The following is a 19,726-nucleotide window of genomic DNA, read 5'->3' as shown; positions in this document are numbered from 1 at the left end:
AGCGTAGCGTGTGGGAAGGAGCTGTTTGTGCGGGAAACGGCTGTTGCAAGGAGGCTTGGGGCTCTGATACATCAAGATAATGTCAGTTCCCTCCCTTTGCTGTTGATAGCTCCACAATCCTATTTTCCTAGCATAGGGTAAATACTTTCCACAGCAGCTGCTGTCTTGTATTTGGGGTGGAAAAAAGGTCTCCCAGGTCAGTCTAAGTTACGCTGCTGTGTTTTTTCCAGCAGTCTATCCCAGCATGGGTGTTTGCGGAGAGGGGAGGGGGCAGTAAGCTGTCTGCAAGGCCAGGGGGCCTGGGCTGGCTGTGCCTGAAGCAGGGTGCCTTCCTCGGCTCTCCGTTGCGGGCAGGGCAGAGCTGCAGGCAGGGCTTGCTGCTAACCAGTCTGAAGGGTTACTGGCCCTAGAAATCAGGCACCCTCGGCTGGGTAGCCTTTACTTATCATTGCTTGAGCGGGTACCCAGCGCTCCGAAGAAGCACCAGACTGCATCGTCACCAGCTGGAGCCCACCGTACCTGCAAGACAGCTTGTGTCAATGACAGCAGCCAGGGGCTGTTTAAAGCACACGTGGTTTTAAAACTGGTCCAGTCAGCATGGATGGGCTGCTGCTGCGTGCGCTGGCAGGGCATGCTGTTGAGTATGCCTGGAGCGTGGCATAGACGTGAAATGTGCTGCCAAATGTGAGGCACTTGTGTGTGCTCGTTTGCTGTGTCTCTGGCAGGTGCTAGCATTCTCTGTTTGTTGCAACACTTGTTTCTCAAGGGATTTTCCTGCCTCTGAGTGCTGAAATAAACCACTTTTCTCTCCTTGTAACTAGCGTGTGTGCTGGTCAGAAAGGAACAAGCTGTCAGTGATTGCAAACTGCCTTGTTTGACTCACGCCACCAGAAAACATCCATAAGTTAGATTTTATACTTAGAAGCTGTGACCAGCTGCCACTTTGGTTTCATATTTGCAGCACTTTGTGCCCTGTGTGCTGGCCATTGGAAGCCTCTTTGGAGAGAGAAGGGGGCTGAAGGCGAGAGAAGAGAGGGTTGCTGCCCGATGGGACAGGGCAGAGGGTGGCCTGGAAAGCGGTGTGGCCTTTCTTGTGCTGTCCCTGCAGGCAGTGCCTCCCCTTCCTCTGTGGTGGCTCTAAGTCGTGCTGAGGGTGCCTGGCTGATGCCACATCAGCCCCCGTTTCCCTGTGCTCCGATGATGGAGCTGCCCAGAGGCATTCTGCAGCCTCAGGCTGCCTGGCCCTCCTCTCCCAAGGCCCCGTGTCCCTTTGTCTCATGTCATGGCCTGGGGGCTGCCCCAGGCCATGAGGTGGGCACTGGTGACCCTGAACAGCCAGGCTCTTTTTTACCCCTTTTTTGACTTCTGGTGTAACTGGCACTGACTCCTAAGTAATCACCAGTTATGCCTCTTCCTTGGTTTCCTTTTTCCCAGCACTGGTCAAGCTGATGAACTTGATGGCCAGCCCTGAGGCTGGCTCCTCCAGCCAGGTTGCAGCCTAAGCCATGCCGGTAGCAGCAGGCGCTGGAAGTGTTTCTTTGGGACTGTAGCCATAAGGGGAAAGTGGCCAGCGGCCAGTAGGGAACGGGAGCTGGCAGCATCCCTGGGGGGAGCAGGGACGAAGGCTGGGACCAGTCTGCAAAGGTGGGTACCTGCAGGTGGGTGAGCAGAACTGTCCCTCTGGCAGGTCTCTGCCATGGTCAGAGAGGGAGGTGTCCAGCCAGCAAGGCAAGGGCTGGCACCAACAACTTCTTCGACAAACTCGTGAAAAACTTCATGGTAATGTGTGGCTGCTGCCAGGCAGCCCTCAGAAACAGAGAGTCAGATTAACCAATGGTTTGTCATCAGCAGAGCAAGATGTGGTGGTGGCGGCGGCTTTAGAAAGCAGTTGCCATGTGGTTAGGAAGAGGTCTTGGCCTGTGTTGCTGCCTGCCCGGGCTTAGCAGCTGCGGCTCCCGTAACCGCTCACTTAATTGGGAATATAAAGAAAACAAGTGTATTTGATCTCTCAACACGAGAGAATAGGTTCAGCTCTGAAAGCAGCAGCTGCCAGGTTGGGATCAACAAACAGATGTTTTCCTTTGTGTGACTGAAGCTCCTGCCCCCTCAACGAGCTTAAAGAGAGCTTTATTTAAACACTGGTATGGTAGGAAAAACAGTTCCCTCATTTGGTTGCTGTCTGCAACAATTTAGTTCTTTTGGGGATACATTGCTTAGTGTTTAGACTAACCATTAAGCTAATTTTGAAAGTTTTTCCTCTTGAACATGCTGCTGATACCATAGTTCTTCAAGATCATCTTGCCAGGATTGAAGAACCGTTTCTGTGGGGTGGTGCTTCTCTTGGGGCATATGTATATCCTTTTGGGACTGAACATTACCAGGTGCTGTAATACATGGATTGGTTGTTTATGATTTGTCTTGGCTGAAATTATTTTGTCAGGAAAATCTATTCACACAGAGCATTGGTCCAGGAAAGAAGCAAGACTTGAGAGGGGAGGGATTTCATGTACCTGGTAGGAGTGAGTTTTCTTTCTAGTGTTTCCTAGATGTAGTGGGCAACACTGACAGACCTCTCTTTCGTTCTCTTCCATTTTTGTGAAGGATTTCACTATGACACTGTACTTAAGGCACTACTGGAAGGATGAGCGTCTCTCATTTCCCAGCACCACCAACAAGAGCATGACCTTTGATGGCAGGCTGGTGAAGAAGATCTGGGTCCCCGATGTCTTCTTTGTGCATTCCAAAAGGTCCTTTATTCACGATACCACCACAGACAACATCATGTTGCGAGTGTTCCCTGATGGTCACGTCCTCTACAGCATGAGGTAACAGTGCAGTCCCACTGCTCCTGAGCATCCCCTGGGGCTTTGCTGTCAGTTTTGCTCCTGACATGTCTTTGGTGACGCCAGGACTGCTACTGCCAACCCTGTTACTCCCACTGCTGATGCAGAGCCCTGTTTCCAGCATGTCCAGTAGAAAATGCTTCACAGGAAGCTGCAAGAAACCATGCTGTGGGCAGTAACAGGATAATCTCCTCCCAAGGGGAGCATTTGCCCCAACTCTTTGCATTCAGAGGAGGGCTTAGTCGAGCAGGAATGTTCATCTCAGGGTCAGTGTGTGATTAAACTGAAAGCTGCTGACATACCAGATGGTGACCTCTATAATTATCCTATTTTGCTTCCTGTTTGTCTAGAAAAACTTGGTTATTTTTTTTTGTTGTTGTTGTTGTTGGCATTTGTGTGTTGATGTAAAGGTTTAAGTTTATTGAAGCTGAAATGGCAGTATTAAAGACATCCTATAGTCCCTGGTTTTCTAGCAGATTTGTCAGCTGGAAGAATCCTGAGGCATGTCTGTCATGACCTGAAGGGTTACCCAGCCTGTGGGTGTATGCAGACCGTGACCGTGCGTTTCCAGTTTTCTGTAATACACAAGGACATGGAGGCTTAATCCTCTAAACTTCTCTACCTTATTACAGATTACTGAAAATACCACAAAATCACCACTAGCAAGTAAAATACCACAAAATCACCACTAGCAAGTGTATCTATGATTAACAAAGTGAGTATCTATCTATCTATCTATCTATCTCAGGCTATTAAAAATTACTATAGGCGATCAATAATATAGTATCAATCATATATAATATCAAACATATATAATCACATATATAAAACATATATATAACAACAGCCAATAACAGCAATAACTAATTAGGTATATACTGTTACAGGTTACTACAAACTTAGCATTAGTGGAGCAACTCATCAACAGTATAATAACAGGTATACTTGTGGTAGATTGCTTGTATGATGTATAATACTGGTATCAAGTGATACCATCATCAAGTGAATGAAATCGCCCCATGGGTGGGAGGACAAACAAAAACAACCCCAAAACTGGGCCCAGAGGAGGACTGATGAGACAATAGATTCTCACTTCAGGTCTGCTCTGTGTCACAGAGTCTGCAGCTAGCCAGGTGGCCCCAGGGAGAGTCCGAGAGCTGGCAGAAAGTTCATGCAGTGAATTCAGCCTGTTTAGGAATGGAAAAGTATGTGCAGTATGGCACAGTCTCGGAGAGAAAGGTTTTATTTTGGATAAAAATTGTGCCCTCATATCACAGAGCCATCACACTACCGCTTTGGGCAGCCAGTAGGTGCTGTTGATCTCTATTTTTGATATGTGTCGGCCAGTAGATGTTGATGTTTTCTGTTCTTTCAGATCAATTTTTATTTTCCAGGTTTTCCACCTTTTCAGACAACAAATTGCCTTTACAATCTCTTTTTTTGCACTTACCAGTGGTATCTCAGGATGCCTCCAATTTCTAGGTACCCTGTCTGCACTTCACAGAGCCTGGCCGTGCTTCTCAAGGATGTGTCTGGTTCCTAGGCTGGCAGCCCTTGCTCTGTCAATATTTTTCAGCAGACATTTTATTTTACTCAGTGATTTCCCCCTTCTAACCAGGCCACCTTTATGGCTGCTCACTTCAACATCCCAGCAGATGTCCTTCAGAAGAATGCAAAAAGAGATGCAGAGAAAAATATGCCGCCAGAGGAGAAAAGGTTGAGAGCCCAGGCAAAAGGATATTTCCCCAGGACAGAAAATGTGCTCTCAGTGTACAGTGACCTTTGAATGTTCTGTAGCCAAGGAATTCTGTTCTGGGATCTTTCTGGAACTTATTTACTTCAGCTATGGTAAAATAATTATCAAAAGCTATGAAAGGTTTTCTATAAAGTTTGATTCAGGAGGCTTTCTCTTTGAAGAATGAGCATAGTGGGTGATATTATCCCAGTAGGACAATATGCCACCAAACCAGGGGGCTCTAAAGTTCACTGGTTTCATAGTCCAAATATAGTTCTACTGAATTTATTTATAAAAAGAACAACAAAATTGGACAAATTATTAAATTAAGATAACGTGTGTGTCTGTGTAAGAAAGAGAGTATGCACTATATTGCCACTTTGTTTTGCCTGGTCTTAATGATGAAAATCCCACCTTAACCAAACACTTGGGAACACTTTCCCTGTTCTGAACCCATTTAATGAATCCGTTTATTGCATGAAAGGTCTGATTACCCACACCTTAACTAAGCACCTAAAGACGCTGTATATTTTATTAGAACTGGATGGGGATGAAGGTGCTATGTAGCATGAGAGACAAGAAGGAGAAAGAAAAATGAAGAAGGAAGTTAGTTGTAAGCTTGGGTCAGCACTGAGGGGAGAGGGGCAGGAGGCAGCGTAGGGACCTTCTTGGCAGGTGTTGATCAGTGTAACTGAATATCAGTTTCCATTGCTCACACCCCGCAGTTCTCATGTGCTGAAGCCAGCAACACACCATTTGTTAGCAGTGCTCAATAACCAAAATCAAGGAACGACTATTTTTAATGGCAAACACTGGCTCTATTTAGAACTGCTCATTTGCCCACATGCAGAGTATTTACTTCCAAAATTTTCTGTGAGCTGTGGAGGAAGTGATGTGACTTGCTAATGTTACTCACAAGAGGATGTGAGTTAACTGCAGCTGACCACACAAGAGTTAAATGGATAATTTGATACGTAAAACCCAAGGAGGACAAGAACCTGCATGGTATTAGGGCCTGGTGGTGTTTAGGACACTCAGAACGTGATTCGGCTGACCAAGCATGGGTGTCCAGCGGTGTCAGAAATGCTCTTAGGCGTCTTGAGATGTCTGCATGGGGTTGGTGCTGGGCTGAGGGATGTTTCATTTCTTATCTGGGCCCTGGGATTTCAAGGACACCTGAACAATGTGCTTAAATTGAGCAATATCTTATTGATGAGCTGAGTTTCTGTGCTGTCCCTGACTAATGAATTGATAATGACCACAGGCTGTGCCACAGTTCGGGTGACCCCAAGGAGAGAAAATAGCACATTGTAGTGAGACTGGGTTATACAATGCTTAAATGCTACACACAGCTAGGCGAGGTCATTGCTACAGTACACCTTCTGGAGTATATCCCCAAAAAACTTCTTTAAGTTTTGCTCATATGGCAAAATTTTTCTCTAGTTTTATAGTCAAAATGAACAGTGTGTGCTTTTCAGGGGTGATGAGTGCACAGGTCAGCACAGGATTTGGATCACAATCCCCTGAACAGAAGAAAAGTCCTTTATCAACATCTGCAATGAGTCTAGAAAACGGTCGTGGGCGACATAAGTTGGCCTCTGAAACAACGACTCACAGCTGATTTGCCTCTACTAAATCAGGGCTCTGCTGCAAATCTGTCCACAAGAGAAAGTTCACTGACCCACTGGAAAACTTGTTATGTAATGTTGTGCACAACTGGACTGATTTAAGAACTGGAGCTGTCATTGCTGCAGCTCTTTAGCTAAGACAAACTTAACACGGGCAAACTGCACTTGTTGAAAAACAGCTGCACCCATTCTACACGCCCTGCCCCAGAAACAAACACCCCCCAGATCAAAAGAATTTGATCGATGACTGAAAGAAACTGGTTTTGCCTAAATAATACATATACTGGAGGAATTCTGTGGCTTGCAATAAGGATGGCTGCGTTCCTCAGGGTTCAGTCATTCTTGGAGTGACTATGGAGGGCACTGAGCAATGCGGAAAATGAGGAAACCTTAATCAAACTGGACATAAAGGAACCTTTGAATGTAAATGGTGAAGTTATTTTATGTTGTTGCCTTGTAGGGAAACAGTTGGATATAAACCACAGTGGCAATATCCATACTGACATTAGTGTTACTGTGATGTCCAAGATGGTGCTTTAATTCCTTGATATAGATACTGAAATTACAGCTTCCTTTGGAGCTGTATGTCTCTGTGTATAATGCATCTCACTCGGGGAACTGGTAGGCATCTTCCTGGGGATTTTATGCTAATATTATGCATATTTGCTGGCTTTAAAGCTACAGAATGATTTATCTGTGACAATGTTCTCCTCTTCATTGCTCCTCATAGAAAAAAACCTTTCTCATTTTTGACTTCTAGGATCACAGTGACAGCAATGTGCAACATGGACTTCAGCCGCTTCCCCCTGGACTCTCAGACATGTTCTCTGGAGCTGGAAAGCTGTACGTTGTATCTGTGTTTCTCGCAACACACGCTCCGTGGGTGGCTGCACAAAATAGACTGGACACCTTTCAGAGCAGCCTGTTATAGAGCCTGAAAAAGTAGTTCATCAGAGTTACTAAAAGTCTTTCTACTGACTTAGCATGCTGTATATCTAGCCCTTATGCTGCAAGACAAGGGAAATTGCAAGGAAAGCATCCCTGTATGAATTTTAGTAGATGGCACTTTCAAAAAAACCACGAACAGAAATGTTCAACATACACTGGTTCTCAGCAGCTTGCTGATGAGAAAACTGGGGAAGTTTTGCGCTGTTCATTGCTTCTGACAGGAATGTGGTACTTTCAAGTGTCACGATAAAAAGTTGATTGTAGTGATCTTTGATTTTGTCTAAACTTCATCATCAATGTGGTTTATGTATGGTATAACCATGATCCGGCAAACACTGTGACCTGGGCTCAGCTTCTTAGGGACGTTGTTCTGCAGAAATAGTTAAGTGAACAGTAAGATTTTCATAATTGTCCTGTAATCTTTCTCTGGGGTTTGGCAAGGCTAACATCTAGTTGTTTTGAGGTTCTCCCAGCTATTTAACTGAAAATTTCCTTTACAAACAACAGAATCACAGAATCACAGGATAATTTATATTAGTCTGGAGGTCAGCTGCTCCAAGACCCTGCTCAGAGCAGGGAGAGCTTTATAGTGTGTTTCTCAGGGCTGTGTCCAGTTGGGTTTTGAACATCTCCAAGCTAATGGAGGCTCTACAACTTTTCTGTGCAACCTGTTCAAACGTTTGACAGCCCTCATCCTGAAAAGTTTCCTTTTACCTGCTTTGAAAAAATCCTTCATTGCAACTTGAACCCTTGCCTCTTGTCCTTTCACTCTGCATCTTAGAGAAGAGTCTGAGAAAAGCCTGCCACCGTCTTCTTTACGACCCTGAGCAGGGCAGCAGTTGGGCCCCACCACAGAATGCTCTTCCGCCAGCTGAGCAAACCCAGCTCCCCCAGCCTCTGGCCTTATGCCATGTGCTCTAGCCCCCTGACCATCTTGATGACCCTTTTTTCATTCCCTATTCCTACTACTTAGTACGTTAACTAATTTTTTAAGTTTTTCATTACAGCTATCACATATTTCTAGACTTTTGCTTCATATCACACCTGTCACCTTTGCTTTTATCATTCTAAGAAAATCTGAGGTGTTTCCTCCTTCCTCTATGTTCAGGTGTTTTACCCATGACTATTTCCTGAGTTATTCTTATCAGATAGCAATACCTTGTCTATTATTTTTGATATGTGATGCTCAGAAAAGTAGCATTCTAGCTGTCATTTCATCAATGTGGAGTAAAAAAGAGGATGTGTGCCCCTGAATTAAGAGGACCTGGATTTTTTGTTGTTCTTCTTCTTGTTGTCATGGTATATCACATGGCAAGATCTCTTTTACTCACTGGTGTTAACAAACTTGTTTGTGACATTACTTCATGATGAAGATGCTTTGGTGTTGGTTAATTTTGACTGGTTCTATTAACTTTTGTTTCCCCTCTAAGCTAAAGTCACATCACATTGTGTTTCTTCTTTCCCTAAGATGCTTACACTGATGAAGATCTGATGCTGTATTGGAAAAATGGGAATGAATCTCTGAAAACCGATGAAAAGATTTCTTTATCTCAGTTTTTGATACAAAAATTCCACACTACATCGAGACTGGCTTTCTACAGTAGCACAGGTATTGGCCTTTTCTGATTTAATGCTATTGCTAAACCTAATGCTGTATTAACTACTTGTGAGAGAGCTCTTGGGATTATATGTCACCGGAATGTAGTCTCCACGGTTTGGACAATACATGTTTTGAAAGATGAGTTTCTCTTTTCACTACCCTTTAGAAATAAAAGATCAAAAGAAAGATCTACCATCCAGGCTGTTCTCACTGATTCTGGCTTTCCTTCTCTAAGGTTGGTACAATCGCCTCTACATAAACTTCACTTTACGCCGACACATCTTCTTCTTCTTGCTCCAAACCTACTTCCCCGCCACCCTCATGGTCATGTTGTCCTGGGTGTCCTTCTGGATCGATCGCCGAGCAGTTCCTGCCAGAGTCTCTTTGGGTGAGAACAACTGCAAAAAGCCACGAATGTGTGAAAATCTTTGAATGTCGAAGTTTTGGCAGGAAAGGGAACTGTTCATTTTGATGGTTAAAAATATTGGGCAAACAATTTTTTTTTTTTAATCTGATGATTAATATAATGTAAAAAATTGCAGTTTGCCTTAAGTCCCTTATCACTAAGGAATCTTCCTGATCTATACTTAGCTCAGGACAGAAAGAGATGTGGTTTTTAAAATAAAATTGGACAGAGAAGAGAGGTTTCAGTATCTATGATTCAATGAATCAAGATTTTTCCCTGTTGTCCAGTCCTGCAGTTCTGAGACACGTGTTGCCATTGGTGAGGGTAGTTTCACAGTTTAGGCACCTACAGGGAATTAAAGGCTTCTGTTTAATTTTAACGAGCAGGATGCTGCCGTGTCCCAGCTGCAACAGTAGGTGTCCCAGTCCAGGTACATGTCTCCTCAACCATCCAGCATCAGTGCTGTGGCTGGTGGTTTTCTCCAGGCTGCCTGGAGGGCATCAGTGTGGCACATCCTGACAAAGTTGGGAAAGGAAGGCAGCAAGAGATCTAGTCTTACAAGCATCTGCAGTAATGTGCCCCTGGGGACACTCAGGGCATCTCTGTAACATCAGGCCTCAGGCAACAGCAGGGCAGTGAAGGGAACATGGCTTTCCTCTGACACTTGCAGCGCTGAGGATGAGAGGCCACCAGCCCCAAGGTGAGGCAGAGGTTGGGTTTCTCCTCTCCCAGGGGGCATCGCACTGAGGGTCCAATGTTTCTGGGCTAGGGACGTCTCTCATTTGAAGGAGTGGGAAAGCAAAGAAGGAATGGCTTCGAAAATCCTGTGCACACTGATCTGCCTCTTCGGACATCTAAAACCCATCAGGAGGAGCTTTGTCTATGTCAGGGCTCTCTTTCAGCAGAGCAGAAAAAAAGCTGATTTGTTTATCACTCCATGCAGAGGTTAGAGGAAGGCAAAAACGTAATGGGAAAAATCTCTGAATGTTAATATGTAAGGCTTCCAATACTGAAAGCATAAAAACAGTATTTTAGCCCACAGCTCTGACTCAGAGGGATAGGCATTGCAACAAACACATGAGAAGAGGCAGCTGAGAGTCTGCTCTACTGAAAGAAATGTATTCAGTGGATATTATTTAAAAAAGAATTCGATCCCAATGAAAAGTGAACAACAGTAGCTGTGTTTACAGTGGTGACTGTTTTGAAATGGCTGAAGTAGCCACGAATGCGTTTTGGCTTTGTATTCTCTGTTTAAGTGGCTTTGGGAACTTGTAAATATTCTTTTCTACATGATGATCAAAACTCTATACTATGTTGCAGGATGTTATCTATCTCTGTCTATATATATACACACACATACACATATGTGTGTGTGTGTATATATATACACATAATCACATACATATATATGTATATAAACATAAATACATACATATATGCTTATAAACACATGCACATGCACACATCTATATATATAAAATACAATGGTTGTTATTCAAAACTTTTTGATTCCCGCACTTGAACTTACAGACAAATATTCCTACAGGTAAAAACACAATGCTTTTTTTTCACATGGTTTCATGCAAAACATTTTATCATTATAACACGTTCCTTTTAGGATCAACAATTCAGATAAAATCCTCTTTAGCTGTAACCAAAAGTCAATACTAGGTTGTTTTCTGGCAGTGCCTGTAACACAGATTGGTACAGCTGGGAGACAGGAGTCCTTGTCACCACTGGTTTTAGCAGACCTGACCCTAAGCAGTGTGTTTAAACCCTAGATGTAAAGGAGCGAGTTACATGCTATTCCTAGAAAAATGATGGCTGCTCCGTTGGTCCTCAATACTAAACCCATCATGCACACAGAAGTGCAGACAGTGGAACAGTTCTGCATAGGCAGGAGAGATACTTACAACAAATTTATTTCATATCTAACATCTTTTAGAGCACCATGTGGAGCACAATTTCTGTTTTTCTTGAGACAAAAGCCTTATGGACTGTATCAGTCAATAACATTTATTTCTCTTGGTCCTTTTCAGGGATCACCACCGTGCTAACCATGTCCACGATCATCACTGGGGTGAACGCCTCCATGCCTCGTGTTTCCTATATCAAAGCAGTGGACATTTACCTGTGGGTCAGTTTTGTGTTTGTCTTCCTCTCAGTGCTGGAATACGCGGCTGTGAATTACCTGACTACGGTGCAAGAGCGGAAGGAGAGGAAACTGCGGGACAAGGTGAGAAAAACTTTTGTTTATCCATGTGTTCCTTTGTTTCTTACAGCTGATCTGGTCTTCATATTGACTGTTTTGTGTCTATAAATGGGAAAAACACTGGCATCTATGTGTGCATAATTAGATATGTTTAGACCACTCCGCCTCGGGCTGAATTGCTAGCACCAGAAAAACAGGAGTTGGTCTCATGGGTCTTCACAGAAACACCAGAGAAGAGTGTGATCTGAACTGAGGAAGGCTGCAACATGGAACTGTGTGGGGATGAGAAGGGAAAGTATCAAATCTGATACTTCATTGCAGCTGCCACAATTGCTGTATTTTTACACTAAAGGTGTTATTCAGAGCAAATTCATTTCCTCCCACTACAGTCAGCTTTACTCTGGAAACTGGATTCAATGGATGTAATAGTGGAGTTGTTCGCCCTTATCAAACACAAACAGTCAACCAAGTTCATGCTTGAACTTTTTAATGTGCTATGAAAGGTCTTATCCTGCATCCTTGGAGTTTTTTGAGACCTGACCAGATACAGCCCTGAGCAGCCTGGCCCTGATGTGAGCAGGAGATAGGACTGGAGACCTGAGGTCCTTTCCAGCCTGAATTATCTATCCTACATACCTGTGAGCCCTTCTTTGTAATTAAACAAAACACCATTACCTTCTTAACACTAAGGATCGGGACCAAATTTTTTCAGTCCCCATATACCCAGAACATCACTGTATTTTACAGCTTCTTTCTCCCTATTAGGAACTGCCCACTTCAGTACACAGGCAACACTGGTCACCTACTTGGTCTTCCCCTTGCGCTTCATCCTATGACTTCCTTGAAGTACAGAGTAGACCACCTATCAGCCCAGTACCTTTCCAAGTTGACATGTCATCAAAAATTTAGTTAGATACATTTTAAAAAGTGATTGGAATTAATTCAACAGACTCCTGTGATGAATTTTTACCTCTCTCCAAGGCCTTTTCAACAACAGTGTGATTCTGGAAAACAACTTGAACAGGTCCCGAGTATCTTGGATTTATCTGTGCCCCCATCCTAGTCCCCACCCAGGACTCAGAAATTCTCTGCCACACAAGGTAGAGATGCTCTGTGCAAGCACAGTGAGTCAAGGGTGCCTTACCCTGCAGGTGAGCAGTGCTCGGTGGCCTTTTAGTCAGCCCTGCTCACACTTCCCGTGTCGGAAGAAGATGGCTTCTTGACAGTACACGGGAAAGAACAAAAATCATCTTTGCTAGGTTCGACTTGCCTAGAATAAACTTGGTCTGGTTTTTTTGGGGGGTGGGGTGTTGTTTGTTTTTTTTGAAAGCCCCCCCCTCCCCCCCCTTGTCTTTAACTGTGTTGGAGGCATGAAATGAACTTGAGAGGGTTTGTTGCTGTTTAGCTAAGTTTTCAGGAATGTTTTCCCCATCCAGTGATGGCGTAGCTTGTTATTTATGCCACAAATCTGCCCTTTATTGAGTCTTGTGCATTGAATTCTGTATTCAGCAAATGCCTTTTTACTGCACAAGGTAAAATATTCTAGGCAGTCTTCAGCATGTGACAATATTAATCCTCAGTGGCGGTAATGGGAACAGAGATAACAAGCAGCATTATTTGAGGGGATTGTGGCAAAATGTAGATGAGTGCTCTTGAAGAAGCAGAAGAGACATTTCTCACTGTAAATGTAGATCTTGTTAGTCAGTGCTGCTCCCCTGTGAAAGACCAAGAAAATCCTAATATGAATATGTTAGGCTGCCTAGAGAAGAGCCCTATGTTATGTCTACATTAAGAAATGAAATGTGCCTGGGACCAAGGCATGGAGTATCTAAACTAAAACCTTAGTTTCTAAAACTTGTACCCATGGAGTGCTCCAAAAAACTCCTGGAGTGATAAGTCTAACAAGTAGAGCAAACGGGCTACAAACTTGTCATGTTTTTCTGCACACAATCTGCTGATTTTGTTATCATTTTGTTATAACTAGAACACAGAAAACAATTCTTAAGTTGATTTTCAGGTTTTCAGTAAGCAATGTGATCTGTTGGTTAAATAATTTGAAGAAAAGCCTTGAGTGCAGAGTTTTCCAGTGGCATCCTGAATATTACATATTCAGGTATATATAAATTTATTTACATACACATATATTTATATATCTATTCAGGATATATACATTTCTGTGTATATACACTTAATTATTTTAGCTGAACTTATCCTTGCAAACAAGTCCTTGGAAAACCCACACAAGAAAGCTGGTGGAGGAGGGAGCTGGGAGCAAAGTATTTTCGGATAAGGAAAGCAGTCTGTGGGGAATCAGTCAGGAACACCTAGCAGAAAGGAGGTTTTGGAGTCCATTTTCATAGCATACAAATACATAATCCATATTTCTGGAACAGAAAACCTGCAGATTTTAAACAAGAGAAGGCAGTATTTGCTATTCAAAATTCTACCTGTATTCATTGGTTTTTTTAGACTTGTGGGATTCCTGGTGGTGCTGCTGAAGTCAATGCAAGATTTGACATTAACTTCAACAGAGCTGGGATTTTACATCAGGCTTTTAGCTGGTCCTCTCCTTGGTTTAAAATCAGATTTACATGCGTATCTGAAACCAGAACTAACTTGGCCCCTCTTTGTCTATAATGTGTACTAGATAAGCCATTTCCAGAGATAAAACTGTATCTTGTCCTTGAATATTTATAAACACAAAGACTGCAAAATAAGGAGCCTCAAGACAGCAAGGCTGAACAGTGATCGCTAAGAAAACCTTTTGGTTAGTTTTTATGTCCGCTGAAGCATTTTTCTAATCTTTTCTGAAGCTGCTCGTCCAAGCAGTGTAACCACGCCTCTTCTTTTTGGAACACAAGCATGAAAAAAAAGAAAAAAAAGAGAGAAACTTACAGTATCTCAACTAAAATCTCAAGCTCCACTGTTTACAAGCTGTCTGTTAATAGAAAGGCATCATTTCTGTTGCTAATGTGTTCTTCCAGCGTTCAGCTATATTTCTTGTTTATGTTCCTAGTTTCCATGTATGTGTGGAATACCTCATTCGAAAACTATGATGCTGGATGGAAACTACAGTGAATCTGATGCCAACAGCCTGGCAGGATATACAAGAAACCAGATGGTCCCAGAGGAAGAAAAACAAGAAAAGATGGTTGTGCACTTAGCTATGAGCAATGAATCTAATTCATCAAGGAAGAGAGGCTTGAAGGGCCATGTGGGCTTGCGCATTATCCAGAACACTCATGCAATTGATAAATACTCAAGATTAATATTTCCAGGCACCTTTATATTTTTTAATTTGATATATTGGTCTGTCTTTAGCTAAGCATGCTGGCTCAGCAGTGACTGAAGCAGAAGACATTTACAAAACTCTCTTTTGTTGGTTCTTTTTCATCCTAACCTGGATGCAAAGCCAGAAAACTGATTATTTTATTGCTTCTTTGGAGGGTAAAGGGCAGGGCACATCCTCCAGTGGGCAACTTCATGCGCAGGCATCATGGAGGTACCTGCTGTTCTGGTTGCTTTCCAACCCACATCCCAGTTCCCACTTCCATTAAGACACGTCTTTTCTCATACTTGAAAATATGTGCTCACCGTTCACCCAAAAGGTGCTGTATGTTCATTTGGGGCTAGCCATGCTGGTGGCCCGCCGTGCAATGGACAACCGGAGACAGTGCTCATGTGGGCTGTCAGGGATTAGACTACTGCAGCTTGCAAGGGGAGGTCTGGACAGTGCATCTCCTGCAAGGGAACTGAATGAGGCCTTTCCTTTTCAAAATCTCTGCTTTTGAGAAAATAATTTTATTTATCTTTGACATATGAACTTCATGTTTTGTTCCATTGGTTTATGAAAAAGACCTCCTTTTAGGGTCCAAATTCTGCTTTCTCTGGATAGGACCTTCATCCATACCCTTAGGACAGTCGGCTGGCCAGGGTCAACAGGGCTGGTTACGTGCTGATGGTATGTTTGAGTCGGTGGTCATTTTTTTTCCAGATTAGAAGCAAGGAGTGATGATGAAGCAGAGCAAAGAAGTCCACAGACTCACAGAAGATGGCTCCCAGGGTATATGGGCAATGAAAACAGGGAGATGTAGACATGTGTTCTCCCTGTAACGAGCACAGCACGTGATATGTGGCACCTGCCCGCCGAGAGGGGAAGCTGACGTGTAGCATGTACGGTCAGCACATGGTGAGTGGGCAGTGTCGCGGGGATCATCACTTTCTCTCTCCAGAAGCAGAAAACAGTGTTGGAGGCAGCACTGGTGGCTTTCATGTATTTTCCTCAGCCCTGTGAGGAAACTGAAGCCCACAGAGAAGCTGTATATCCCAATGTGCCTCTCCCAGTCAACATGTTGTTCTTCTGTTCAGCTGCTTTGGATCAAGAGGGAGAGGTGTCTGCCAGAACATCTCTCTGCAGAAGCACAGGCATGTCAGAGATTAGTGAATAATCCTGTGGGCTCCAAGGTCGATGTAAGCTCTTTGAAACTGCTGGAGAGCATTGTAACATGCTTCTGTGCTTGGCATTTCAATTTTTATCCCGTGATATCTCCTTTTCCTTTGCTAACAACACTGGCAGCAAAACCCAAATGTAGAAACATGATAGCAACAAGACAATGATGTACAGGTTTGTGTGCTTCTTATTTTTAGAAAACACGGTGACTTTTTGGCTGTGGTAGAGGTTGTGTTCATCAAAATATTTGTTTACCAAGCTGCAACTCAGCAGGGTGGGCAGAGCCTGAATCACGAAGACCCAAGACTGAGGTTAGAAGCTGACTCAATGATAAGATTGTTATACATCTGTCTGGGGTCGGGCCATGAAGATTCAGATAAATCACAAAAATAAAGAAAAAGCAAACAAAAATACTAATAAAAACATAACTATTTTTTGGTGTATGAAATTTTCTGCTTACTGTAGCAGTAATTCTTATGTCCTAAATCTCAAGGGATGTAGAAGATGGCAGGGAAGTGTCAACTCCGGGCTGTCAACAATACCCAGGTTTTCCCTTGTGCCTCAGAAATTGCTTCCTGAGTCACCCTGATGGTTGCACTGATTTACTGGAAACAAAAATGATGACAGAAACTAAAATGAACTGTGTTCTCCTTTCATCAGCCACGTTAATAACTGACATGAATGGAGTTCTGTTCTTTCATAGAAGTAAGAACAGTGAAAAAAGCCCTGAAATTACTGGCAAGAAGAGGAGCCATGGAAGGAGAGTATCTGAAAGGAAGGACTGCCCTGCATCCCAGCCTGCCACTTCTTTCCTGAGGCACCAGGTCAGTGCGTTTACCACACATAGCTCTTCTTGGAGCTGAAATCGGGACACTTCTCACATTGACAGATGGAGATCACTACAATAAAGATGCAAAAATATTAAAGAAATTTCCCACTCATCTTTTGAGAGGTTGAAGCCTGGACGTAAGAGTGTGCATTCTTCAGTTTTGAGTGTAAGACTGGAACCAATGCCACTGCTGGCAGCAGGGCAGCACAGCGAAGGGACCTTTGCTGGGGGAAGGCAGCAGCACTGCACCATGAAGTCACCAGTGTGGGGAGTGAGAAACTCGGTTCCTGTGCTCCCTGTTTTGCCAGTCTTTCTGCATTACCCATGGCATGTGCCATTTAACCTGTCAGTGCCTCATCTCTCCACCTGGAAAGTGGGGAGCAATGACATTTACCTACCTCAGAGGTGCTGAAGGGCTTAACTTGCTTAGCTAGCATGTGTTTGGGGCACGGTTACGATTTCTGAGAAGGTCACTCAATCCAAAGGTTTTTGTCGTAGTTACCAGTGAGTTCTTCAAACGTGTCCCCTGAATCAGTCCAGCTGGAAGAAAGCGGGTATCTCCCCTGCCTTATAATGATATTAAGCCAGATAACTCCCCCACATTATAATGATATTAAACCAGAGATAAATGTAGCCCAACAGCCAAAAAGTGAGCACGCACTGTCAGCGAATAATGCCTCCTGGCATACAAAAAAGAGACGTCCTAGTGCTTTACTTTGCCATTTGTTTTTATCACACCTCCTGTTCCCTCAGAAGTTACGTGGCAACAAAGACAGAACTTTAGATCCTATCATCTCTGTACTAGCACAGCCTGTAGTCCAAATGTTAGCTAATAAACATATTTTGGAGAGGCTACCTTACTGTTATTTTATATGCATGTGTACATAACTGATAGATTGATGTCTATTTCTACCAGACATAATTATACAGCCTATAAAACCATCAAGAAGGGTATTTTTCCATTAAAGGAAAAAAACAAATAAATGTTTATTTTAGGCACCACTTACACTTATTCATTAAAAAATTAGATGAAAAATATAGATGCAAATAAAACAAAGACATCTCCTTCAGGAGGTGTATGAATTGTATTTTTCTGCTTATTAAGGGGAAAGCAGCTAGGCCAGAAGCTAGAACAAATATCTAAAGTGTGGTATTGACAATGTATTTTACCTTTCATCTCCCCTGGATTACAAGAGACACCATGAGCACTGACTTCTAGTCGCAAGATTCACTGTTTTGAGAAACAGTGCCTGAAGCTAGGCTCTGAATACTGTTTGATGGATACAACCCAATTCTGTGAAGCACTGAGCATCTGGACAATTAACCTACCAAAGGACAGGATTTTCAGAAGCGTACAAGAGATCTGGGCAAATGAAGCCACTTAATGAATATGCCTTCTCTGAGTAACCTGCTCCAATGGCAAAGAAAGAAAATGTTAGCCTTGCTCATTCTGCATCTGGCTCCATTGTACTTTGACTTACTTCTAACCCAAATCATGTTTTTGAAAGAAAGTAACTCTATATAAATATATGTACACATACATATAATGTCTATGCAGGTAGCATATAACAAACGAAGATGCTGGGTCACGTACCTATGTTAAATAGTGTACATATGTGAAATTGTAATATATCGTATGTAAATCGCCATTTATTATTCCCAGAAAACTTATTATGTTGAACTGAAAAAGGCTCTTATTGCAAGCCAAGGGCCAAGAAATGAGGTATTGGCAAAAATTATAGGTTCTTTCACATTTTCCTTCTGAAAAAGGAAGTGTTGAGGAGTTTGCAAGAAAGACTGATGTTAAACTTGATGTACAGTAAGTACTGTGCTGATTGCTGTAATCAAACCTGGTAATAAAATGATGGATGGAAAGACTGGAAAAAGAGTCCATTTGGTGGCGTGAACTTTAAAATGTGATTTTAATTCTGTTTTGAGATCCCTTATCAGTGAGCTAATGCTCAGGGGTAAAGGATTTGAATAAATACCTCATTTGTAATTGATTTTAAATAAAAAAACTTCTCAAAAGGTGGAAGAAATGTAGTGGAAGGCACACAAGTGCTTGGAAGTATGCAAAGCTCCTTGGGAAAACCGAGCCGTTAATTACAGCTATAAGCTACAGAGACCTCTTGTGAAAACTGCAGCCCACAACTGAAGAAATTTTAATAATTACTTTACATTTAAGGGCGCATTTTCAAAACCCCAAATGGCAGGTGTATATATCTCTCTATCTCCATTTGACTATAAATGAAAACTTGTCATTTAATTCCTCCTTTGTGCTTTTGAAAAGATTGTCTCCACACTTACCCATGGAAGATAAAGCTGCTCTGAGGTCCTGGCTGCCCAATCTCAGCCATTATCCCTAATGCAGACAATGGGACTAAAGGGATGCGCACAGGCGAGGCCGATTCCCCACCACTGAATAATGGCTATTGTCTGTCAGGTTTCCACAATGGAGAGATTACAGCAAGGTACTATCTAGCTGAGATGCTGCCCTGCCGAAATCTAAAGAGCAGAAAAATGCATTTAAAAAACAGCAAGACTTTAGCACTATTAAAATTAAAATGTAATCCTGTCTCACACTAAGCTGATTAATTCCTTTGCAAAAATGATATTTGAAATAACGTATCAGGGTCATTACTTTCCTGGTCAGAGGAATTACCATTTCAGATGAAGCAAGGAGGGGTGGGGAGGGAATTTGTGCACAAGCAGGGGGCAAGGCGCTGCTCTCAGCGTCGGGCTCCTGTGGCAGCGCAGAGGTGACCGCCAGGCTGTGCAGAGCCCGCTGTGGAGGCGAGGACCAGAGGACTCCGCTTTCCCAAGGCACGGGGTGCCTGGGCATCACACATCCCTGTGCGGCACTCCTTGATTTGGGCAAGAAAAAGCAATCCTCTGCCAGAAGTGGTGGGATCCCCACCAGCCATGGGGCAGTCACGAGGGGTGGTGCAGCGCAGGTGATATGGCCGTTCTGGCTAGAGGTTTGGGTTTGGTTCTGGCCATGCGTGTCATTAGCTGGCCTTTAGCCAGGTTTTCACGGGGGAGCCACACGCCTGCAGCAGCCCTGGGCAGAGAAAC

The 19,726-nt window shown here is 43.3% G+C and overlaps 1 protein-coding gene across 1 annotated transcript in view; it reads left to right on the top strand.

Annotated features, from left to right (window-relative positions):
* LOC101918974 (gamma-aminobutyric acid receptor subunit rho-2) overlaps positions 1 to 18,527 on the top strand; it is a 44,571-nt gene extending 26,044 nt beyond the window's left edge. The window contains exons 4-9 of the mRNA XM_005236904.3: positions 2,602 to 2,825; positions 6,967 to 7,049; positions 8,623 to 8,763; positions 8,990 to 9,142; positions 11,200 to 11,396; positions 14,389 to 18,527. Of these exons, the coding sequence (XP_005236961.2) occupies positions 2,602 to 2,825; positions 6,967 to 7,049; positions 8,623 to 8,763; positions 8,990 to 9,142; positions 11,200 to 11,396; positions 14,389 to 14,697 (1,107 nt within the window). The 3' untranslated portion in view covers positions 14,698 to 18,527. The remainder of the gene's footprint in view (positions 1 to 2,601; positions 2,826 to 6,966; positions 7,050 to 8,622; positions 8,764 to 8,989; positions 9,143 to 11,199; positions 11,397 to 14,388) is intronic.
* Positions 18,528 to 19,726: the final 1,199 nt, after the last annotated feature.

This window comes from Falco peregrinus, chromosome 7 (genome assembly GCF_023634155.1).
Source record: "Falco peregrinus isolate bFalPer1 chromosome 7, bFalPer1.pri, whole genome shotgun sequence".
NCBI lineage: Eukaryota > Metazoa > Chordata > Aves > Falconiformes > Falconidae > Falco > Falco peregrinus.
Note: the sequence above shows the minus strand (reverse complement) of the source record. Positions and strands in the feature narration are given on the sequence as shown.